Raw genomic sequence first — 18892 nt, forward strand, 5'->3', positions numbered from 1 at the left:
TGTGTGTGTCTACTTCCTGTCTTCTCTCTCTACTTCCTGTGTGTGTGTCTACTTCCTGTCTTCTCTAGCTACTTCCTCTGTGTGTCTACTTCCTGTGTCTGTGTCTACTTCCTGCCGTCTTTCTCTACTTCCTGTCTGTTCTCTCTACTTCCTGTCTTTTCTCTCTACTTCCAGAGTGTGTCTCTATTTCCTGTCTTATTTTGTTTTCTCTCTCTACTTCCTATGTATGTGTGTTTACTTCTTTTGTGTGTTTACTTCCTGTCTTCTTTCTCTACTTCCTGTGTGTGTGTGTGTGTTTACTTCTTGTGTGTGTTTACTTCCTGTCTTCTCTTTCTACTTCCTGTGTGTATACTTCCTGTCTTCTCTCTCTACTTCCTGTGTGTTTCTATATCCTGTCTCCTCTCTTTACCTCTGGTGTGTGCCTACTTCCTGAGTGTGTGTATACTTCCTGGCTTCTCTCTCTATTTCCTGTCTTCTGTTTCTACTTCCTATTTGTTTGTGTCGACTTCATGCGTGTGTCTACTTCCTGTGTGTATGTCTACTTCCTGTGTGTGTGTCTCCTTTGTGTGTGTCTCTACTTCCTGTGTTTGTGTACTTCCTGTGTTCTACTTCCTGCGTGTGTATGTCCTGTGTTGTGTACTTCCTGTGTGTGCACTTCCTGAATTTGTGTACTATCTGTGTGTGTGTACATCGCGTGTATGTGTACTTCGTGTGCTTAGTATAAGTACGTTGTGTGTGTACTTTAATTACATAAATAAGTATGTGTACTTTTTGTGTGTGTACTTTATGTATGTGCATTCAGAAGTGTACTTCATGTACATTGTGTGAGGTTGAAGTTTTTACATCATGTGTGTGTTGAATTACTTTGAGTCTGTGTTGAAGTACTTTGAGTGTGTGTTGAAGTACTTTGAGTGTGTACTTTATGTATATGCATGAATAAATGTACTTCATATGTGTGTTTAAGTACTTTGACTTTGCGTTGAAGTACTTTGAGTGTGTACTTTATGTATATGCATGAATAAGTGTACTTCATGAGTGTGTTTAAGTACTTTATGTATATGCATGAATAAGTGTACTTCATGAGTGTGTTGAAGTACTTTAAGTGTGCACTTTATGTATATGCATGAATAAGTGTACTTCATGAGTTTGTTTAAGTACTTTGAGTGTGTACTTTGTGTATATGCATGAATAAGTGTACTTCATGAGTGTGTACTTGTCAAGTACCTGGCTGAAGACGGTGGTGACAAAAATGGCGTAACAGGCGGCCATGATGAGCGCCATGGCAACAAGGCTCATTAATATGCGCAGAAAATACAAGAGACACTTCTGATTGGTTGTCAGAGAAGCTGCTCTCTTCTTCATCATTTCCTCCTCCAGGTCCACCTGAGAACACAAATACTTCAATACTCTGCTGCAGTACTACTACCTGAGAGCAGAAATACTTGCAGAGTATTCTGGTACAGGAGTACTTGGTTATACTACCAAAGATGAATAATAATACGTTCATGCATTTCTCATAAATGCACTAGAGGCCCGCTGAGGGCTCCACCTAGTGGTAGTCCAGAGAATCACTTCATTAAATATTCGAACACAGTGTTACTGTTCAAACTGTGTGTACTATTACAGTGGGCAGAAATATTAAATACACATTCATCCACTTTTCTACCGCTTGTCCCTCTCAGGGTTAAATAAAACCTACCTTGTTTTTCATGAATACTTAGGTCTACTAAACTATTGTATTTGAATGTTGTCATATGGTGGTACTTAATGAATACTTAAGTCTACTACACTACTGTATTTTAATGTTGTCATTATGGTGGTACTTAATGAATACTTAGGTCTACTACACTACTGTATTTTAATGTTATTATGGTGGTACTTAATGAATACTTAGGTCTACTACACTACTGTATTTAATGTTGTCATTATGGTGGTACTTAATGAATACTTAGCTCTACTACGCTACTGCATTTTAATGTTATTATGGTGGTACTTAATGAATAAATAGGTCTACTATGCTACTGTATTTTAATGTTATTATGGTGGTACTTAATGAATACATAGGTCTACTACACTATTGTATTTAATGTTGTCATTATGGTGGTACTTAATGAATACTTAGGTCTACTACACTACTGTATTTTAATGTTATTATGGTGGTACTTAATGAATACTTAGGTCTACTACACTACTGTATTTAATGTTGTCATTATGGTGGTACTTAATGAATACTTAGCTCTACTACGCTACTGCATTTTAATGTTATTATGGTGGTACTTAATGAATACATAGGTCTACTACACTATTGTATTTAATGTTGTCATTATGGTGGTACTTAATGAATACTTAGGTCTACTACACTACTGTATTTTAATGTTATTATGGTGGTACTTAATGAATACTTAGGTCTACTACACTACTGTATTTAATGTTGTCATTATGGTGGTACTTAATGAATACTTAGCTCTACAACGCTACTGTATTTTATTGTTATTATGGTGGTACTTAATGAATACTTAGGTCTACTACATTACTGTATTTTAATGTTATTATGGTGGTACTTAATGAATACCTAGGTCTTCTACACTACTGTATTTTAAAGTCATTAAGGTGGTACTTAATGAATACTTGGGTCTACTACACTTCTGTATTGTAATATTATTATAGTGGCACTTAATGAATACTTAGGTCTACAACACTACTGTATTTTAATGTTATTATGGTGGTACTTAATGAATACCTAGGTCTACTAGATTACTCTATTTTAATGTTATTATGGTGGTACTTAATGAATACATAGGTCTACTACACTACTGTATTTGAATGTTGTCATTATGGTGGTACTTAATGAATACTTAGGTCTACTACACTACTGTATTTTAATGTCATTATGGTGGTACTTCATGAATACATAGGTCTACTACACTAATGTATTTAATGTCATTATGGTGGTACTTAATGAATACTTAGGTCTACTACACTACTGTATTTAATGTTGTCATTATGGTGGTACTTATTGAATACCTAGGTCTACTACACTACTGTATTTTAATGTTATTATGGTGGTACTTAATGAATACGTAGGTCTACTACACTACTGTATTTAATGTTATTATGGTGGTACTTAATGAATACTTAGGTCTACTACACTACTGTATTTTAACGTTATTATGGTGGTACTTAATGAATACTTAGGTCTACTACACTACTGCATTTTAATGTTGTCATTATGGTAGCACTTAATGAATACTTAGGTCTACTACACTACTGTATTTTAACGTTATTATGATGGTACTTAATGAATACTTAGGTCTACTACACTACTGCATTTTAATGTTGTCATTATGGTAGTACTTAATGAATACTTAGGTCTACTACACTACTGTATTTTAATGTTATTATGGTGGTACTTAATGAATACCTAGGTCTACTACACTACTGTATTTAATGTTATTATGGTGGTACTTAATGAATACCTAGGTCTACTACACTACTGTATTTAATGTTATTATGGTGGTACTTAATGAACACTTAGGTCTACTACACTACTGTATTTTAACGTTATTATGGTGGTACTTAATGAATACATAGGTCTACTACACTACTGTATTTTAATGTTATTATGGTGGTACTTAATGAATACTTAGGTCTACTACACTACTGTATTTTAACGTTATTATGGTGGTACTTAATGAATACATAGGTCTACTACACTACTGTATTTTAATGTTATTATGGTGGTACTTAATGAATACCTAGGTCTACTAGATTACTCTATTTTAATGTTATTATGGTGGTACTTAATGAATACATAGGTCTACTACACTACTGTATTTGAATGTTGTCATTATGGTGGTACTTAATGAATACTTAGGTCTACTACACTACTGTATTTTAATGTCATTATGGTGGTACTTCATGAATACATAGGTCTACTACACTACTGTATTTAATGTCATTATGGTGGTACTTAATGAATACTTAGGTCTACTACACTACTGTATTTAATGTTGTCATTATGGTGGTACTTATTGAATACCTAGGTCTACTACACTACTGTATTTTAATGTTATTATGGTGGTACTTAATGAATACGTAGGTCTACTACACTACTGTATTTAATGTTATTATGGTGGTACTTAATGAATACTTAGGTCTACTACACTAATGTATTTAATGTCATTATGGTGGTACTTAATGAATACTTGGGTCTACTACACTTCTGTATTGTAATATTATTATAGTGGCACTTAATGAATACTTAGGTCTACAACACTACTGTATTTTAATGTTATTATGGTGGTACTTAATGAATACCTAGGTCTACTAGATTACTCTATTTTAATGTTATTATGGTGGTACTTAATGAATACATAGGTCTACTACACTACTGTATTTGAATGTTGTCATTATGGTGGTACTTAATGAATACTTAGGTCTACTACACTACTGTATTTTAATGTCATTATGGTGGTACTTCATGAATACATAGGTCTACTACACTAATGTATTTAATGTCATTATGGTGGTACTTAATGAATACTTAGGTCTACTACACTACTGTATTTAATGTTGTCATTATGGTGGTACTTATTGAATACCTAGGTCTACTACACTACTGTATTTTAATGTTATTATGGTGGTACTTAATGAATACGTAGGTCTACTACACTACTGTATTTAATGTTATTATGGTGGTACTTAATGAATACTTAGGTCTACTACACTAATGTATTTAATGTCATTATGGTGGTACTTAATGAATACTTAGGTCTACTACACTACTGTATTTAATGTTGTCATTATGGTGGTACTTATTGAATACCTAGGTCTACTACACTACTGTATTTTAATGTTATTATGGTGGTACTTAATGAATACGTAGGTCTACTACACTACTGTATTTAATGTTATTATGGTGGTACTTAATGAATACTTAGGTCTACTACACTACTGTATTTTAACGTTATTATGGTGGTACTTAATGAATACTTAGGTCTACTACACTACTGCATTTTAATGTTGTCATTATGGTAGTACTTAATGAATACTTAGGTCTACTACACTACTGTATTTTAACGTTATTATGATGGTACTTAATGAATACTTAGGTCTACTACACTACTGCATTTTAATGTTGTCATTATGGTAGTACTTAATGAATACTTAGGTCTACTACACTACTGTATTTTAATGTTATTATGGTGGTACTTAATGAATACCTAGGTCTACTACACTACTGTATTTAATGTTATTATGGTGGTACTTAATGAATACCTAGGTCTACTACACTACTGTATTTAATGTTATTATGGTGGTACTTAATGAACACTTAGGTCTACTACACTACTGTATTTTAATGTTATTATGGTGGTACTTAATGAATACTTAGGTCTACTACACTACTGTATTTTAACGTTATTATGGTGGTACTTAATGAATACATAGGTCTACTACACTACTGTATTTCAATGTTATTATGGTGGTACTTAATGAATACTTAGGTCTACTACACTACTGTATTTGAATGTTGTCATTATGGTGGTACTTAATGAATACCTAGGTCTACTACACTACTGTATTTTAACGTTATTATGGTGGTACTTAATGAATACTTAGGTCTACTACACTACTTTTTTTCTGTTGTCATTATGGTGGTACTTAATGAATACTTGGGTCTACTATACTTCCTTATCTTAATATTATTATAGTGGCACTTAATGAATACTTAGGTCTACAACACTACTGTATTTTAATGTTAATATGGTGGTACTTAATGAATACCTAGGTCTTCTACACTACTGTGTTTTAATGTTATGGTGGTACTTAATGAATACTTTGGCCTACTACAACACCGTATTTTAATGTTATTATGGTGGTACTTAATGAATACTTGGGCCTTCTACACTACTGTATTTTATTGTTATTTGGGTGGTACTTAATGAATACCTAGGTCTACTACACTACTGTATTTTAACGTTATTATGATGGTACTTAATGAATACTTAGGTCTACTACACTACTGTATTTTAATGTTGTCATTATGGTGGTACTTAATGAATACTTAGGTCTACTACACTACTGTATTTTAATGTTGTCATTATGGTGGTACTTAATGAATACCTAGGTCTACTACACTACTGCATTTTAATGTTGTCATTATGGTGGTACTTAATGAATACTTACAGTAGGTCTACTACACTACTGTATTTTAATGTTGTCATTATGGTGGTACTTAATGAATACTTAAGTCTACTACACTACTGCATTTTAATGTTGTCATTATGGTGGTACTTAATGAATACTTACAGTAAGTCTACTACACTACTGTATTTTAATGTTGTCCTTATGGTGGTACTTAATGAATACCTAGGTCTACTACGCTACTGTATTTAACGTTGTCATTATGGTGGTACTTAATGAATACTTAAAGTAGGTCTACTACACTACTGTATTTTAATGTTGTCATTATGGTGGCACTTAATGAATACTTAGGTCTACTACACTACTGCATTTTAATGTTGTCATTATGGTGGTACTTAATGAATACTTACAGTAGGTCTACTACACTACTGTATTTTAATGTTGTCATTATGGTGGTACTTAATGAATACTTAGGTCTACTACGCTACTGTATTTAACGTTGTCATTATGGTGGTACTTAAAGAATACCTAGGTCTACAACACTACTTTATTTTAATGTTATTATGGTGGTACTTAATGAATACTTAGGTCTACTACGCTACTGTATTTGAATGTTGTCCTTATGGTGGTACTTAATGAATACCTAGGTATACTACACTACTGTATTTTAATCTTGTTATGGTGGTACTTAATGAATACCTAGGTCTACTATGCTACTGTATTTTAAAGTTGTCACAATAATTCATGCAGTAAAACTAATAATGCAGTATGTCGAATGATGCGGACACGTTTGTTACTGGATACTTTACAGTATGCCTTGGAGAGCATGTTTACCCTCTGTCGGGATGTTTGCACGCATGCTATCCATGACAACATTGGTTGTGTTGCGCAGTGCTCTGGTTTCCACGGAGCAGGTTGTCATGGCGACCAGGTTAACAAGCATGCACCTGCAGTCTGTAGTGGATGTTCTTCTGCTTCAGCTTGGTGGCGCGGTCTCCCAGGCAACCGTAGTCCCAGCCCGTGAACACCACCATGCTGTATTCACCCGCGGCGCTGCCTCCCGTTGCCACGGCGACGCGGGCCGCCGTGCCCGTCCTGCGGGAGACGGGGGGAGAGAGGCGCTGGAAGGCGACCAGCGGGAAGGCACGAGCGGCGAGCGCCACCTACCGAGCGATGATGCAGACGAGACAGAAGGCGAAGTAGAAGACGGCGGTGAAGAGGAACGCCAGAGGAACGTTGTAGGAGAACTCGCCGTCCCCCGCCATGGCGTTGCCATAGTAACCGTAGAAGACGTAGGAATACTCCACGAAGCCCTGAAACACAGGAAGCCACTCTTGGTACTCTAATGCTGCGGAAAAATCCATCCATTTTTCTACCGCTTATTTCCTTTAGGGTTGCAGGGGGCGCTGGTGCCTATCTCAGCTACAATCGGGCGGAAGTCGGTGTAGACCCTGGACAAGTCGCCACCTCATCACAGAACATTTATCCAATTAACATAGAAAAATATTTAAAAAATATTTAAATAGGAAATTATTATAAACAAATGACAAAATATATACTAATAAATCCTTAAAGGAAAATAAAATAACATTTATCAAATTATGAAAATAAATGAATAAATAAATGCATGGGAAAAATAAAGCAAATTAAATTAAACGAAAAAATGCATTAAACAGATAAATTAATAAAAATAATTACATACTGTGTTGTACATCTGTGTTGGCCCTGTGAGGAGGTGGTGACTTGTCCAGGGTGTACCCCGCCTTCTGCCCGATTGTAGCTGAGTTAGGCTCCAGCAACCCTCACAACCCCCAAGGTAATAAGTGGTAGAAAATGGATATATATATATATATATATATATGTATAAATCCTGTTTCCATATGAGTTGGGAAATTGTGTTAGATTTAAATATAAACAGAATACAATGATTTGCAAATCCTTTTCAACCCATATTCAGTTGAATGCACTACAAAGACAAGATATTTGATGTTCAAACTCATAAACTTTATTTTTATTTTTTTGCAAATAATCATTAACTTAGAATTTCATGGCTGTAACACATGCCAAAGTAGTTGGGAAAGGGCATGTTCACCACTGTGTTACATCACCTTTTCTTTTAACAACACTCAATAAACGTTTGGGAACTGAGAAAAGTAATTGTTGAAGCTTTGAAAGTGGAATTATTTCCCATTTTTGTTTTATGTAGAGCTTCAGTCGTTCAACAGGCCGGGGTCTCCGCTGTCGTATTTTACGCTTCATAATGTGCCACACATTTTCCATGGGAGACAGGTCTGGACTGCAAGGGGGCCAGGAAAGTACCCGCACTTTTTTTTAACGAAGCCACGCTGTTGTAACACGTGCTGAATGTGGCTTTGGCATTGTCTTGCTGAAATAAGCAGGGGCGTCCATGAAAAAAACGGCGCTTAAATGGCAGCATATGTTGTTCCAAAAGCTGTATGTACCTTTCAGCATTAATGGTGCCTTCACAGATGTGTAAGTTACCCATGCCTTGGGCACTAATGAACCCCCATACCATCACAGATGCTGTTTTTTCAACTTTGCGTCGATAACAGTCTGGATGGTTCGCTTCCCCTTTGGTCCGGATGACACCATGTCGAATATTTCCAAAAACAATTTGAAATGTGGACTCGTCAGACCACAGAACACTTTTCCACTTTGCATCAGTCCATCTTAGATGATCTCGGGCCCAGAGAAGCAGGCGGCGTTTCTGGATGTTGTTGATAAATGGCTTTTGCTTTGCATAGTAGAGCTTTAACTTGCACTTACAGATGTAGCGACCAACTGTATTTGGTGACAGTGGTTTTCTGAATTCGTTCCTGAGCCAATGTGGTGATATCCTTTAGAGATTGATGTCGGTTTTTGATACAGTGCCGTCTGAAGGGATGGAAGGTCACGGTCATTCAATGTTGGTTTCCGGCCATGCCGCTTACGTGGAGTGATTTCTCCAGATTCTCTGAACCTTTTGATGATATTATGGAGCGTAGATGTTGAAATCCTTACATTTCTTGCAATTGCACTTTGAGAAACGTTGTTCTTAAACTGTTTGACTTTTTGCTCACGCAGTTGTGGACAAAGGGGTGTACCTCGCCCCATCCTTTCTTGTGAAAGACTGAGCGTTTTTTGGGAGACTGTTTTTATACCCAATCATGGCACCCACCTGTTCCCAATTAGCCTGCACACCTGTGGGATGTTCCAAATAAGTGTTGGATGAGCATTCCTCAACTTTATCAGTATTTATTGCCACCTTTCCCAACTTCTTTGTCACGTTTTGCTGGCATCAAATTCTAAAATTAATGATTATTTGCAAAAAAAATAAAATGTTCATCAGTTTGAACATCAAATATGTTGTCTTTGTAGCATATTCAACTGAATATGGGTTGAAAATGATTTGCAAATCATTGTATTCTGTTTATATTTACATCTAACACAATTTCCCAACTTATATGGAAACGGGGTTAGTATGTATATACGTATATATTTATATACATGTATGTATGTATGTATGTAGGTGTTGTTATGAAGGAAGTTCTCACCGTTCCAGAGAGTAGGTCCAGGAAGTAGTTATAAAAGAGCACCAAGCCTTGAGGTCTGGGATCATATTTCAAACATTCCTCAGGCCCTGCAAAACATAATCACTAAGCAGAGAGGAGTGGTGGGAAGGGGGCGTGTCTTGTGTACTTAACGCAGTACATGTACTGCGAGCGAGTGCAAACACTTACCTGTGTGGTTTGCGGGGCCGCCGCCCCGGGACCTGAAGACAACGCTGGGACCCAGGACAAAGGCAGCGATCAGCAGAAAGGACAGGAAGTTAAGCACCACCAGGAAGCGCAGGAGCAGGAAGTAGGACTTGACTCCGCCCCCAAAGTTACCTGGGAAAAACCATACAATGTACACACGCTGTATATACCTGACCAGTATTCATGGGCGGCACAAAGCTAATTCCTTAAAGGAACATTCTGGAAATATTCCAAATTAAAGCTGCAAGCAGCGATGGACGGGACCGACTTTTGCTGGTGTTTCCTGCCTTTACCCATTCAACATGTCTTTACCTGCACATTACCTACCTTCCCTGCATCCTGGGGTCACACTGGTGCTTCTTTCTTTCACGCATACATGCTGGTGCTTCCTGCCATCACCCAGACAACATATCTTTACCAGCACATTACCTACCTTCTCTGTATCCTGGAGTCAAACTGGTGCCTCCTTCTTTCACTCAGTCAACATATCTTTACCCGCACATTACCTACCTTCTCTGCATTGTGTGGTCACGCTGGTGCTTCCTGCTTTTAAGCGGCCATCTTGAGACGGCAGCAGCGCGGCAGCATCAGCGCAGCCGTTCTTTGAAGGCTCGTAAAATCCAAACCGGAGCCGTTAGAAAAACTCTTTGCACAACTTTTAATCAGAAGGGTTCAATCTCGCTCCTGTGCGAGTTTGAAGCCGACACAACAAACGCGCTCAGAGGAGATAATGCTTGAAAAAAGGTGACGGGTTTTTACAAAAATGTTGTTTTGAAGGGATAATTGCCAACTTCCTGTTGATTTTTGCTGAAGGATGTCAATTACTCTCTCTGCTGTGCTGGATCCACTTTGGACAGGACTCTCACGGTTGTGTTGGAGCCACTATGGATTGAACTTTCCCAGTATCATGTTAGACCCGCTCGACATCCATTGCTTTCGGTTCCCCTAAAGGGATGTGGGTTGCCCACATATGCGGTCCTCTCCAAGGTTTCTGATAGTCATCATTGTCACCGACGTCCCACTGGGTGTGAGTTTTTCCTTGCCCTTATGTGGGCTTTACCAAGGATGTCGTTGTGGTTTGTGCAGCCCTTTGAGACACTAGTGATTTAGGGCTGTATAACTAATCATTGATTGATTGAATTAATGAAATGTAGGTCTAATTGAGACCTACATAGAGGTGTTTGTTTCATGTCTCTATGGCATTCCTACTGGAAGTTACAGGCAGTTTTGTCTGTGTTTTATTCCTAGGGGGCGCTAGAGCGCAATTTTAAGTTTTGGGGGTTGTTGTTTTTTTTTATTAGATCACAGTTTTCGCCAGTCCTGATGTGTGTGTCCAGTTTGGTGAGTTCTGAAGCATTTTAAGGGGGTCAAATTACAGCTCAAAGAGACAAAAATGACATTTTTTTTAGGAAACTTTTGTTTTGAAGGGGTGTTTGCCAACTTGATTTTTGATGAAGAATGTCAGTTTATGAAATGTAGGTCTAAGTCAGACCTACATAGAGGGTTTCGTTTCATGTCGCTACGACATTCCCACCGAAAGTTACAAGCAGTGAGCCGGTTTTTTTCCCCCTAGGGGGCGCTAGAGCGCAATTTGGAGTTTTCTGGTTTGGTTTTTTTATTAGATGTCAATTTTGCCAGTCCTGATGTGTGTGTAAAATTTGGTGAGTTTTGAAGCATGTTAAGGAGGTCAAATTACAGCTCAAAGAGGCAGCGGTATAATAATAATAATAAAACCTTAGAAATACAATAGGGTCCTCTGTCCCAAAGGGACATTCGGTCCCTAACTAATGAAAATAAGAAGTGGAATGAAAGAGCAAAGAGTTGGATGTTAATATCACAAAACTTATCCACAGACACACACACCTTGAAAGGGAAAAACAACAACTTTTTTTGACACTTTTATGAGTGGGACCCTTTTGGATCCCCAAGACCTTTAGTGTCATATATATGTATATATATATATATATATATATATATATATATATATATATATATATACATATATATATATTTATTTATATATTTATTTATTTATTTTTAGTTTTTGTCGCACCTCCGATTTGTTGCAAAGACTTCTTCCACAGCACCAAGCAGCTCAGCAACTCTTTGCCACTTTTCTTTACTTTGGTCAAGGATTTCTTCTTCTTTTGTGTCCAGGACGACATCCTGCTGCTGACCACAGGAACCTGCCTCTGATGCACCTGGCTGCACACAACATGTACTTTGTCATTGTTTTGGGCAAATATTAGCTCATTTGGAATTTGATGCCTGTGACATGTTTTAAAAAAGCTGGCACAGGTGGCAAAAAGGAGTGAGAAAGTCGAGGAATGCTCGTCAAAGACTTATTTGGAACATCCCACAGGTGAACGGGGTAATTGGGAACAGGTGGGTGCCATGATTGGCTATAAAAGCAGCTTCCATGAAATTCACAAACAAGGACGGGACGAGGGTCACCACTTTGTCAACAAATGCCTGAGCAAATTGTTTAAAAACAACATTTCTCAACAAAAAATTTAAGGGTTTCACCATCTACGCTCCGTAATATTATCAAAATGTTTAGAGAATGTGGAGAAATCACTGCACGTAAGCCATGATATTACACACCTTCGATCCCTCAGGCGCTACTGCATCAAAAAGCCACATCAGTGTGTAAAGGATATCACCACATGGGCTCAGGAACACTTCAGAAAACCACTGTCAGTGACTACAGTTGGTCGCTACATCTGTAAGTGCAAGTTAAAACTCTACTTTGCAAAGCCACAGCCATTTATCAACAACACCCAGAAACGCCGCCGGCTTCACTGGGCCCGAGCTCATCTAAGATGGACTGACGCAAAGTGGAAAAGTGTTCTGTGGTCTGACGAGTCCACATTTCAAATTGTTTTTTGAAACTGTGGACGTCGTGTCCTCCGGACCAAAGAGGAAAAGAACCATCCGAATTGTTGTAAAATTGTAAAATGCAGCCTGTGTGATTGTATGGAGGTGTATTAGTGGCCAAGGCATGGGTAACTTACACATCTGTGAAGGCACCATTAATGCTGAAAGGTACATACAGCTTTTGGAGCAACGTATGTTGTTATCATGGACGCCCCTGCTTATTTCAGCAAGACGATGCCAAGCCACATTCTGCACATGTTGCAAAAATACCAAAGTTTCTCAGTGTGAATATGAAGTATCTTGTCTTTGCAGTCTATTCAATGGAATATAAGTTCAAAAGGATTTGTTGTATTCTATTTTTATTTTGCATTTACACAAAGTGACAACTTCACTGCATTTGTATATTAAAGGTGCTGATTTGTCACTGTTTTTTAAATGTTTTTATTTATTTTCCCTTTGTTTTCAGTTCTTTTAGCAAACATTTTAATTAAATTATTAAAAAATTAAATGAGTTTCATTTCATATTCAAATAAGACATCCATCCATCCATTTTCTACCACTTAATTCACTACTAATTATTATAGAAATAGTTTGAATAAAAACTGTCAGGAAGTAATTCGATTAATTCATGTAGTTTTTTAAAGAAATTTTTGTAATATAGCATTTTTTCCCCAATATGCAATCATTTTACATTTTTAAAAGAAAGACGTTTGATCAATTTAAAAAATATACAATACTCGAATAAAAAATAATTTTGTCCATATAGATGTATCAAAAAAATATATGTATATTTCATTTGTATAAAACAAATAAAAAAATTTAACAAATTTAAATACAAAAATAATTATAAATATATATTTAATAATTTATTAAATATTAATTTTGAATAAAAAATACATTTGTTGACACACAATAAATTAGCATTAACATTAGCATTTTGGCTGCCATTGAAATAGATATTTATTAATAAAACAAATGATTAGAAAATTACATTACATTAAAGTCGGAAAGTCATCATTTAATGTTTGAAGTTTTCTATAATCAATAATATTATATCCTTAAAATATCATATTTAATGAATTTTTGGACAAATATTTGAAATATGAAAATATACATCTGTTGATATATATATATAATAAATCTATATGTATATTTGCATTAAAAAAATCATATTTAATAATTAAAAACTTTTGTTGTTAAATATAAAAATACGGTTGTTGATAAATATTAAATTCAATATCATTAAAAGGTTAAAAAAACATTTGTATATTTATATATGTATATATGTTCATTTAAAAAAAATAATAATTATTGTTTGTATCAAAATAACTTTGGTGATATATTTTTTATTTCTACTTCCGTAAATAATGTAAAATTATTTAGAAAATATAATTTTTAATGTAAAAATGCTTTCGTTGAAATATATTATATTCATATTTGTGAAATGTTGTTCTTGCAGGACCAATCAGCACAGCCCTCATTCTAAAAATGATCATAATAATGATAGCAATATTAATAATAATGATCATTATTATATTAATGGTGACAAATCATCATAATAATAATGTAGATAACAAAATTATAACAATAGTAATATTAATAATGATGATAATTATGAATATTAATATAACAATCATTGTAATAGAGTTAATATTGATAATGATACTAATTATAACAATGATAAAAATGGTAAATATAATGATGGTAATATTAATATTAATTATTATAATAACTCAAATAATAATACTGATAATGATACTAATGATAAATAAATACAATAAATTCAATAGCCATATTAATAATAATGATAATTATTATAATAATAGATAATTATAATAATAATGGTAATTATACTAATTATAATAAATAATGGTAATAATGATAATAAACATTATAGTAATACTACTACTAATAATAATTATAATATTGATAATGATACTAATGATAATAATAATAAAATATTCATTAATAATGATAATTATAATAATAGATCATTCTAATAATGATGATAATATTGATACTGATACTAATTATAATAAATAATGGTAATAGCAATAATGTTAATAAACATAATAGTAATATTAATGCAAATTATAATTACTACTATTATAATAAGAGTGATTTTGATAATGATACTAATGTAATGATAATGGTAAGCATAATGGTAATATTAATCATGATAATTATAATAATTATTATTATTATAATAAGAATAAATAATTATAATAATGATAATATTGACTGATAATAAATGATAAATGATAATGATAATGATCATCCATCCATCCATTTTCTACCATTTGTCCCTTATGGGGGTGCTGGAGCCTATCCCAGTTGCATTATAACAAATAATAATGACAATATTTAAAATGATACTAGTTATACTAAATAATGATTAAAATAAAGTTAATAATAATACTAATAGATGAAAAGTTTGTGACCTGACAGCTCGCTTGAGCGCCAGAGAAAGAGGAAGTGTGCGCAGGTCATGGCTGCCACCATCTTCATCTTCTTCTTCATCAGCTGGACCCCAGGTGCACTCTGGGTAATTCTGGTCACATGACACGTGTCGTGACCATGGCAACCGCCGGCTGACATCAGCTGACCCTGAGAGCACATCATCACATCATTTACTTTCATGTTCCATATCATCAAGCAATTATCATATAATTAAGTTGGTGTTACACATCATATTATTTAGTTTGATGTTCCACATCATGATATTATTTAGTTTGATGTTTCACATCATCACGCAATTATCATCAGATTTAGTTTGATGTTCCAAATCATGATATTTAGTTTGATGTTCCACATCATCAGGCAATTGTCATCATATTTAGTTTGATGTTCCACATCATCACACAATCATCATATTATCTAGGTTGATGTGCCACATCATCACGCAATTATCATATGATTTAGTTTGATGTTCCACATCATCACATAATTATCATATTTAGTTTGATGTTTAAAAACATCACACAATAATCATATTTAGTTTGATGATCAACTAAATTATTTAGTTTCATGTTGAACATCACACAATAATCATATCTAGTTTGATGGTCAACAACATTAGAGTATAATCATATTTAGTTTGATTTTCAACAAAATGACACAACAATCATATTTAGTTTGATGGTCAACAACATGACACAATAATCATATTTAGTTTGATGTTCCACAATATTGCAGTATAATCATATTTAGTTTGATGTTCAACAACATGACAATAATCATATTTAGTTTGATGTTCAACAACACGACACAATAATCGTAATTAGTTCGATGTTCAACAACATGACACAATCAAATTTTGTTTGATGTTCCACAACCTTACAGTATAATCATATTTAGTTTCATGTTGAACATCACACAATAATCATATTTAGCTTGATGGTCAACAACATTAGAGTATAACCATATTTAGATTGATGTTCAACAACAAGACACAATAATCATATTTAGTTCGATGTTCAACAACATAACACAATAATCATATTTAGTTTGATGTTCCACAACCTTACAATATAATTATATTTAGTTTCATGTTGAACATCACACAATAATCATATTTAGCTTGATGGTCAACAACATTAGAGTATAATCATATTTAGTTTGATGTTCAACAACATGACACAATGATATTTAGTTTGATGTTCAACAACATAATAATCATATTTAGTTTGATGTTCAACAACATGACACAATAATCATTTAGTTTGATGTTCAACAACATGACACAGTAATCATATTTAGTTTGATGTTCAACAAAATGACACAATAATCGTATTTAGTTTGATGTTCAACAAAATGACACAATAATCATATTTAGTTTGATGTTCAACAACATGACACAATAATCATATTTAGTTTGATGTTCCATATGTAATAATGTTTAGCGGTGAAAACAAGTTAAAAAAAAGGACTCACCTTCCTGGTATTGTTCCGTGTGTTGGTCCATTGTGACGCGCTTCACCTTATCAGAAGACCCAAGGTATAACAGCAGGTGTGGACTTTACTCTCTCACTTCCTGCTCCCATTAACTCTTTCTCTGCTTTCACCACACCTCCATTTATATCATCTCATATCATATTATCCCATCTCATATTTTACATCATACTTTATATTAGCTTACATTTTCTCATATTGTATTATCCAATATTACATGATCTCATATTAAATGTTCTCATATTATATCATCATATTATATTTTGATATCTCATATTGTATCAACTAATGTTATCTCATATTATTTATATTATATTATCTCATCTTACATTATCTCACAAAATACTTTTATCAACATTTACATTTTTATAACAGCTCACTTGTATCAATATTATATTATTAATATATATCAATATTATATCATATTACTATCTACCAATATTATACTATATTGTTACTATATATCAATATTATATTATATTACTATATATCAATATTATATAATTGTATTACTATATATAAATATTATATTATTACTATATTTCCATATTTTTTATTACTATACATCAATATTATAACTATATATCAATATTATATTATAACTATACATCAATATTATATTACTATACATCAATATTATATCACTATATATCAATATATTATTACTATGTATAAATATTATATATTTTTTTACCATACATCAATATTATATTATTACTATATACCAATATTATATTATTTTATTACTAAGTAGTAATAAATCAATCAATCAATATAACTATATATCAATACATTATTTTATTACTATTTATATCAATGTTATAATATATTATTACTAAATATCAATATTATTACTATGTATCAATACTATATTATTTTATTACTAAATGTCAATATTATATTAATATCGATATTATATTACTATGTATCAATATTATACTATTTTATTACTATACATCAATATTATATTATTACTATATATCAATATTATATTATTATATATCAATATTATATTATTTTATTACTATATATCAATATTATATTATAACTATACATCAATATTATATTATTACTATAGATCAATATAACTACACATCAATATTATTTTATTATTATACATCAATGTTATATACCAATATTCTATTACTATATACCAATATATTATATTACTACTATATATCAATATTATATTATTACTATATTTCAATATTATATTTTATTACTAGATATCAATATTATAACTATATATCAATATTATATTACTATATATCAATTATTACTAAATATCAATATTATATTATAACTATATATCAATATTATATCATTTTATTACTATGTATCAATATTATATTATAACTATATACCAATATTATATTATATCATAACCATATACCAATATTATATTATAACTATATAACAATATTATATATATATTATAATATATATTATTATACATATTATATTCAAGATAGAGTTTATAAAACTATTAGAAATACTTCTTATGCTCTCAAAACTCTCCAAAATATTCTTTTTTTTTTAACATAAAACTTCAATGGCTACTGTGTAGTACTTTTAGGCCAATGTACTTTCTAATCAATATATTTTCAAACCATAGGCCTGAAGACCCCATCCTCTCCGTCTCCTGTCTCTGCTCCAAGGCGAGCACCTGTCCCTGCTCCAGGGCTTTCACCCGTTCCTGCTCCACGGCTGGTCCCCGTGCTACAACCACGGCTGGTCCCCTTGCTAGCACCACGGCTGGTCCCCGTGCTACCACCACGGCTGGTCCCCTTGCTAGCACCACGGCTGGTCCCCGTGCTAGCATCATGGCTGGTCCCCTTGCTAGCACCACGGCTGGTCCCCGTGCTACCACCACGGCTGGTCCCCTTGCTAGCACCACGGCTGGTCCCCGTGCTAGCATCATGGCTGGTCCCCACGCTAGCCCCCTTCGCCTGCCGCTCAAGTTGCAGAGGTGCCTTTGTCTTCGGCAGGCCTTCCCATGGTACCGCCTCACTCTTCCTCGTTTCCGGCGGTGCCGTGCATCATCTCCAGCGTCGTCGCCATCATGAAACCCGGCTGGCCTGCTGCACAAGCGGCCATCAGGCGCCCGCACGCGGTGCCCTCAGTGGCCAATTAATGGACGCCATTGGCGCAGACAGCAGCAA

At 33.9% G+C, this 18892-nt stretch overlaps 1 protein-coding gene across 1 annotated transcript in view; it reads right to left on the minus strand.

Moving 5' to 3' along the window:
* The window catches only part of tmc4 (transmembrane channel-like 4), a 34328-nt gene extending 17534 nt beyond the window's left edge, over window positions 1-16794 (minus strand). Inside the window, exons 1-8 of the mRNA XM_061915269.1 lie at window positions 16713-16794; window positions 15221-15386; window positions 11956-12107; window positions 9885-10034; window positions 9699-9784; window positions 7312-7457; window positions 7092-7239; window positions 1225-1383 (exon numbers count right to left, since the gene is read on the minus strand). Coding sequence (XP_061771253.1) covers window positions 1225-1383; window positions 7092-7239; window positions 7312-7457; window positions 9699-9784; window positions 9885-10034; window positions 11956-12107; window positions 15221-15386; window positions 16713-16743 — 1038 coding nt within the window. The 5' untranslated portion in view covers window positions 16744-16794. The remainder of the gene's footprint in view (window positions 1-1224; window positions 1384-7091; window positions 7240-7311; window positions 7458-9698; window positions 9785-9884; window positions 10035-11955; window positions 12108-15220; window positions 15387-16712) is intronic.
* Window positions 16795-18892: the final 2098 nt, after the last annotated feature.

This window comes from Nerophis ophidion, linkage group LG11 (assembly GCF_033978795.1).
Source record: "Nerophis ophidion isolate RoL-2023_Sa linkage group LG11, RoL_Noph_v1.0, whole genome shotgun sequence".
In the NCBI taxonomy this organism is placed as follows: domain Eukaryota; kingdom Metazoa; phylum Chordata; class Actinopteri; order Syngnathiformes; family Syngnathidae; genus Nerophis; species Nerophis ophidion.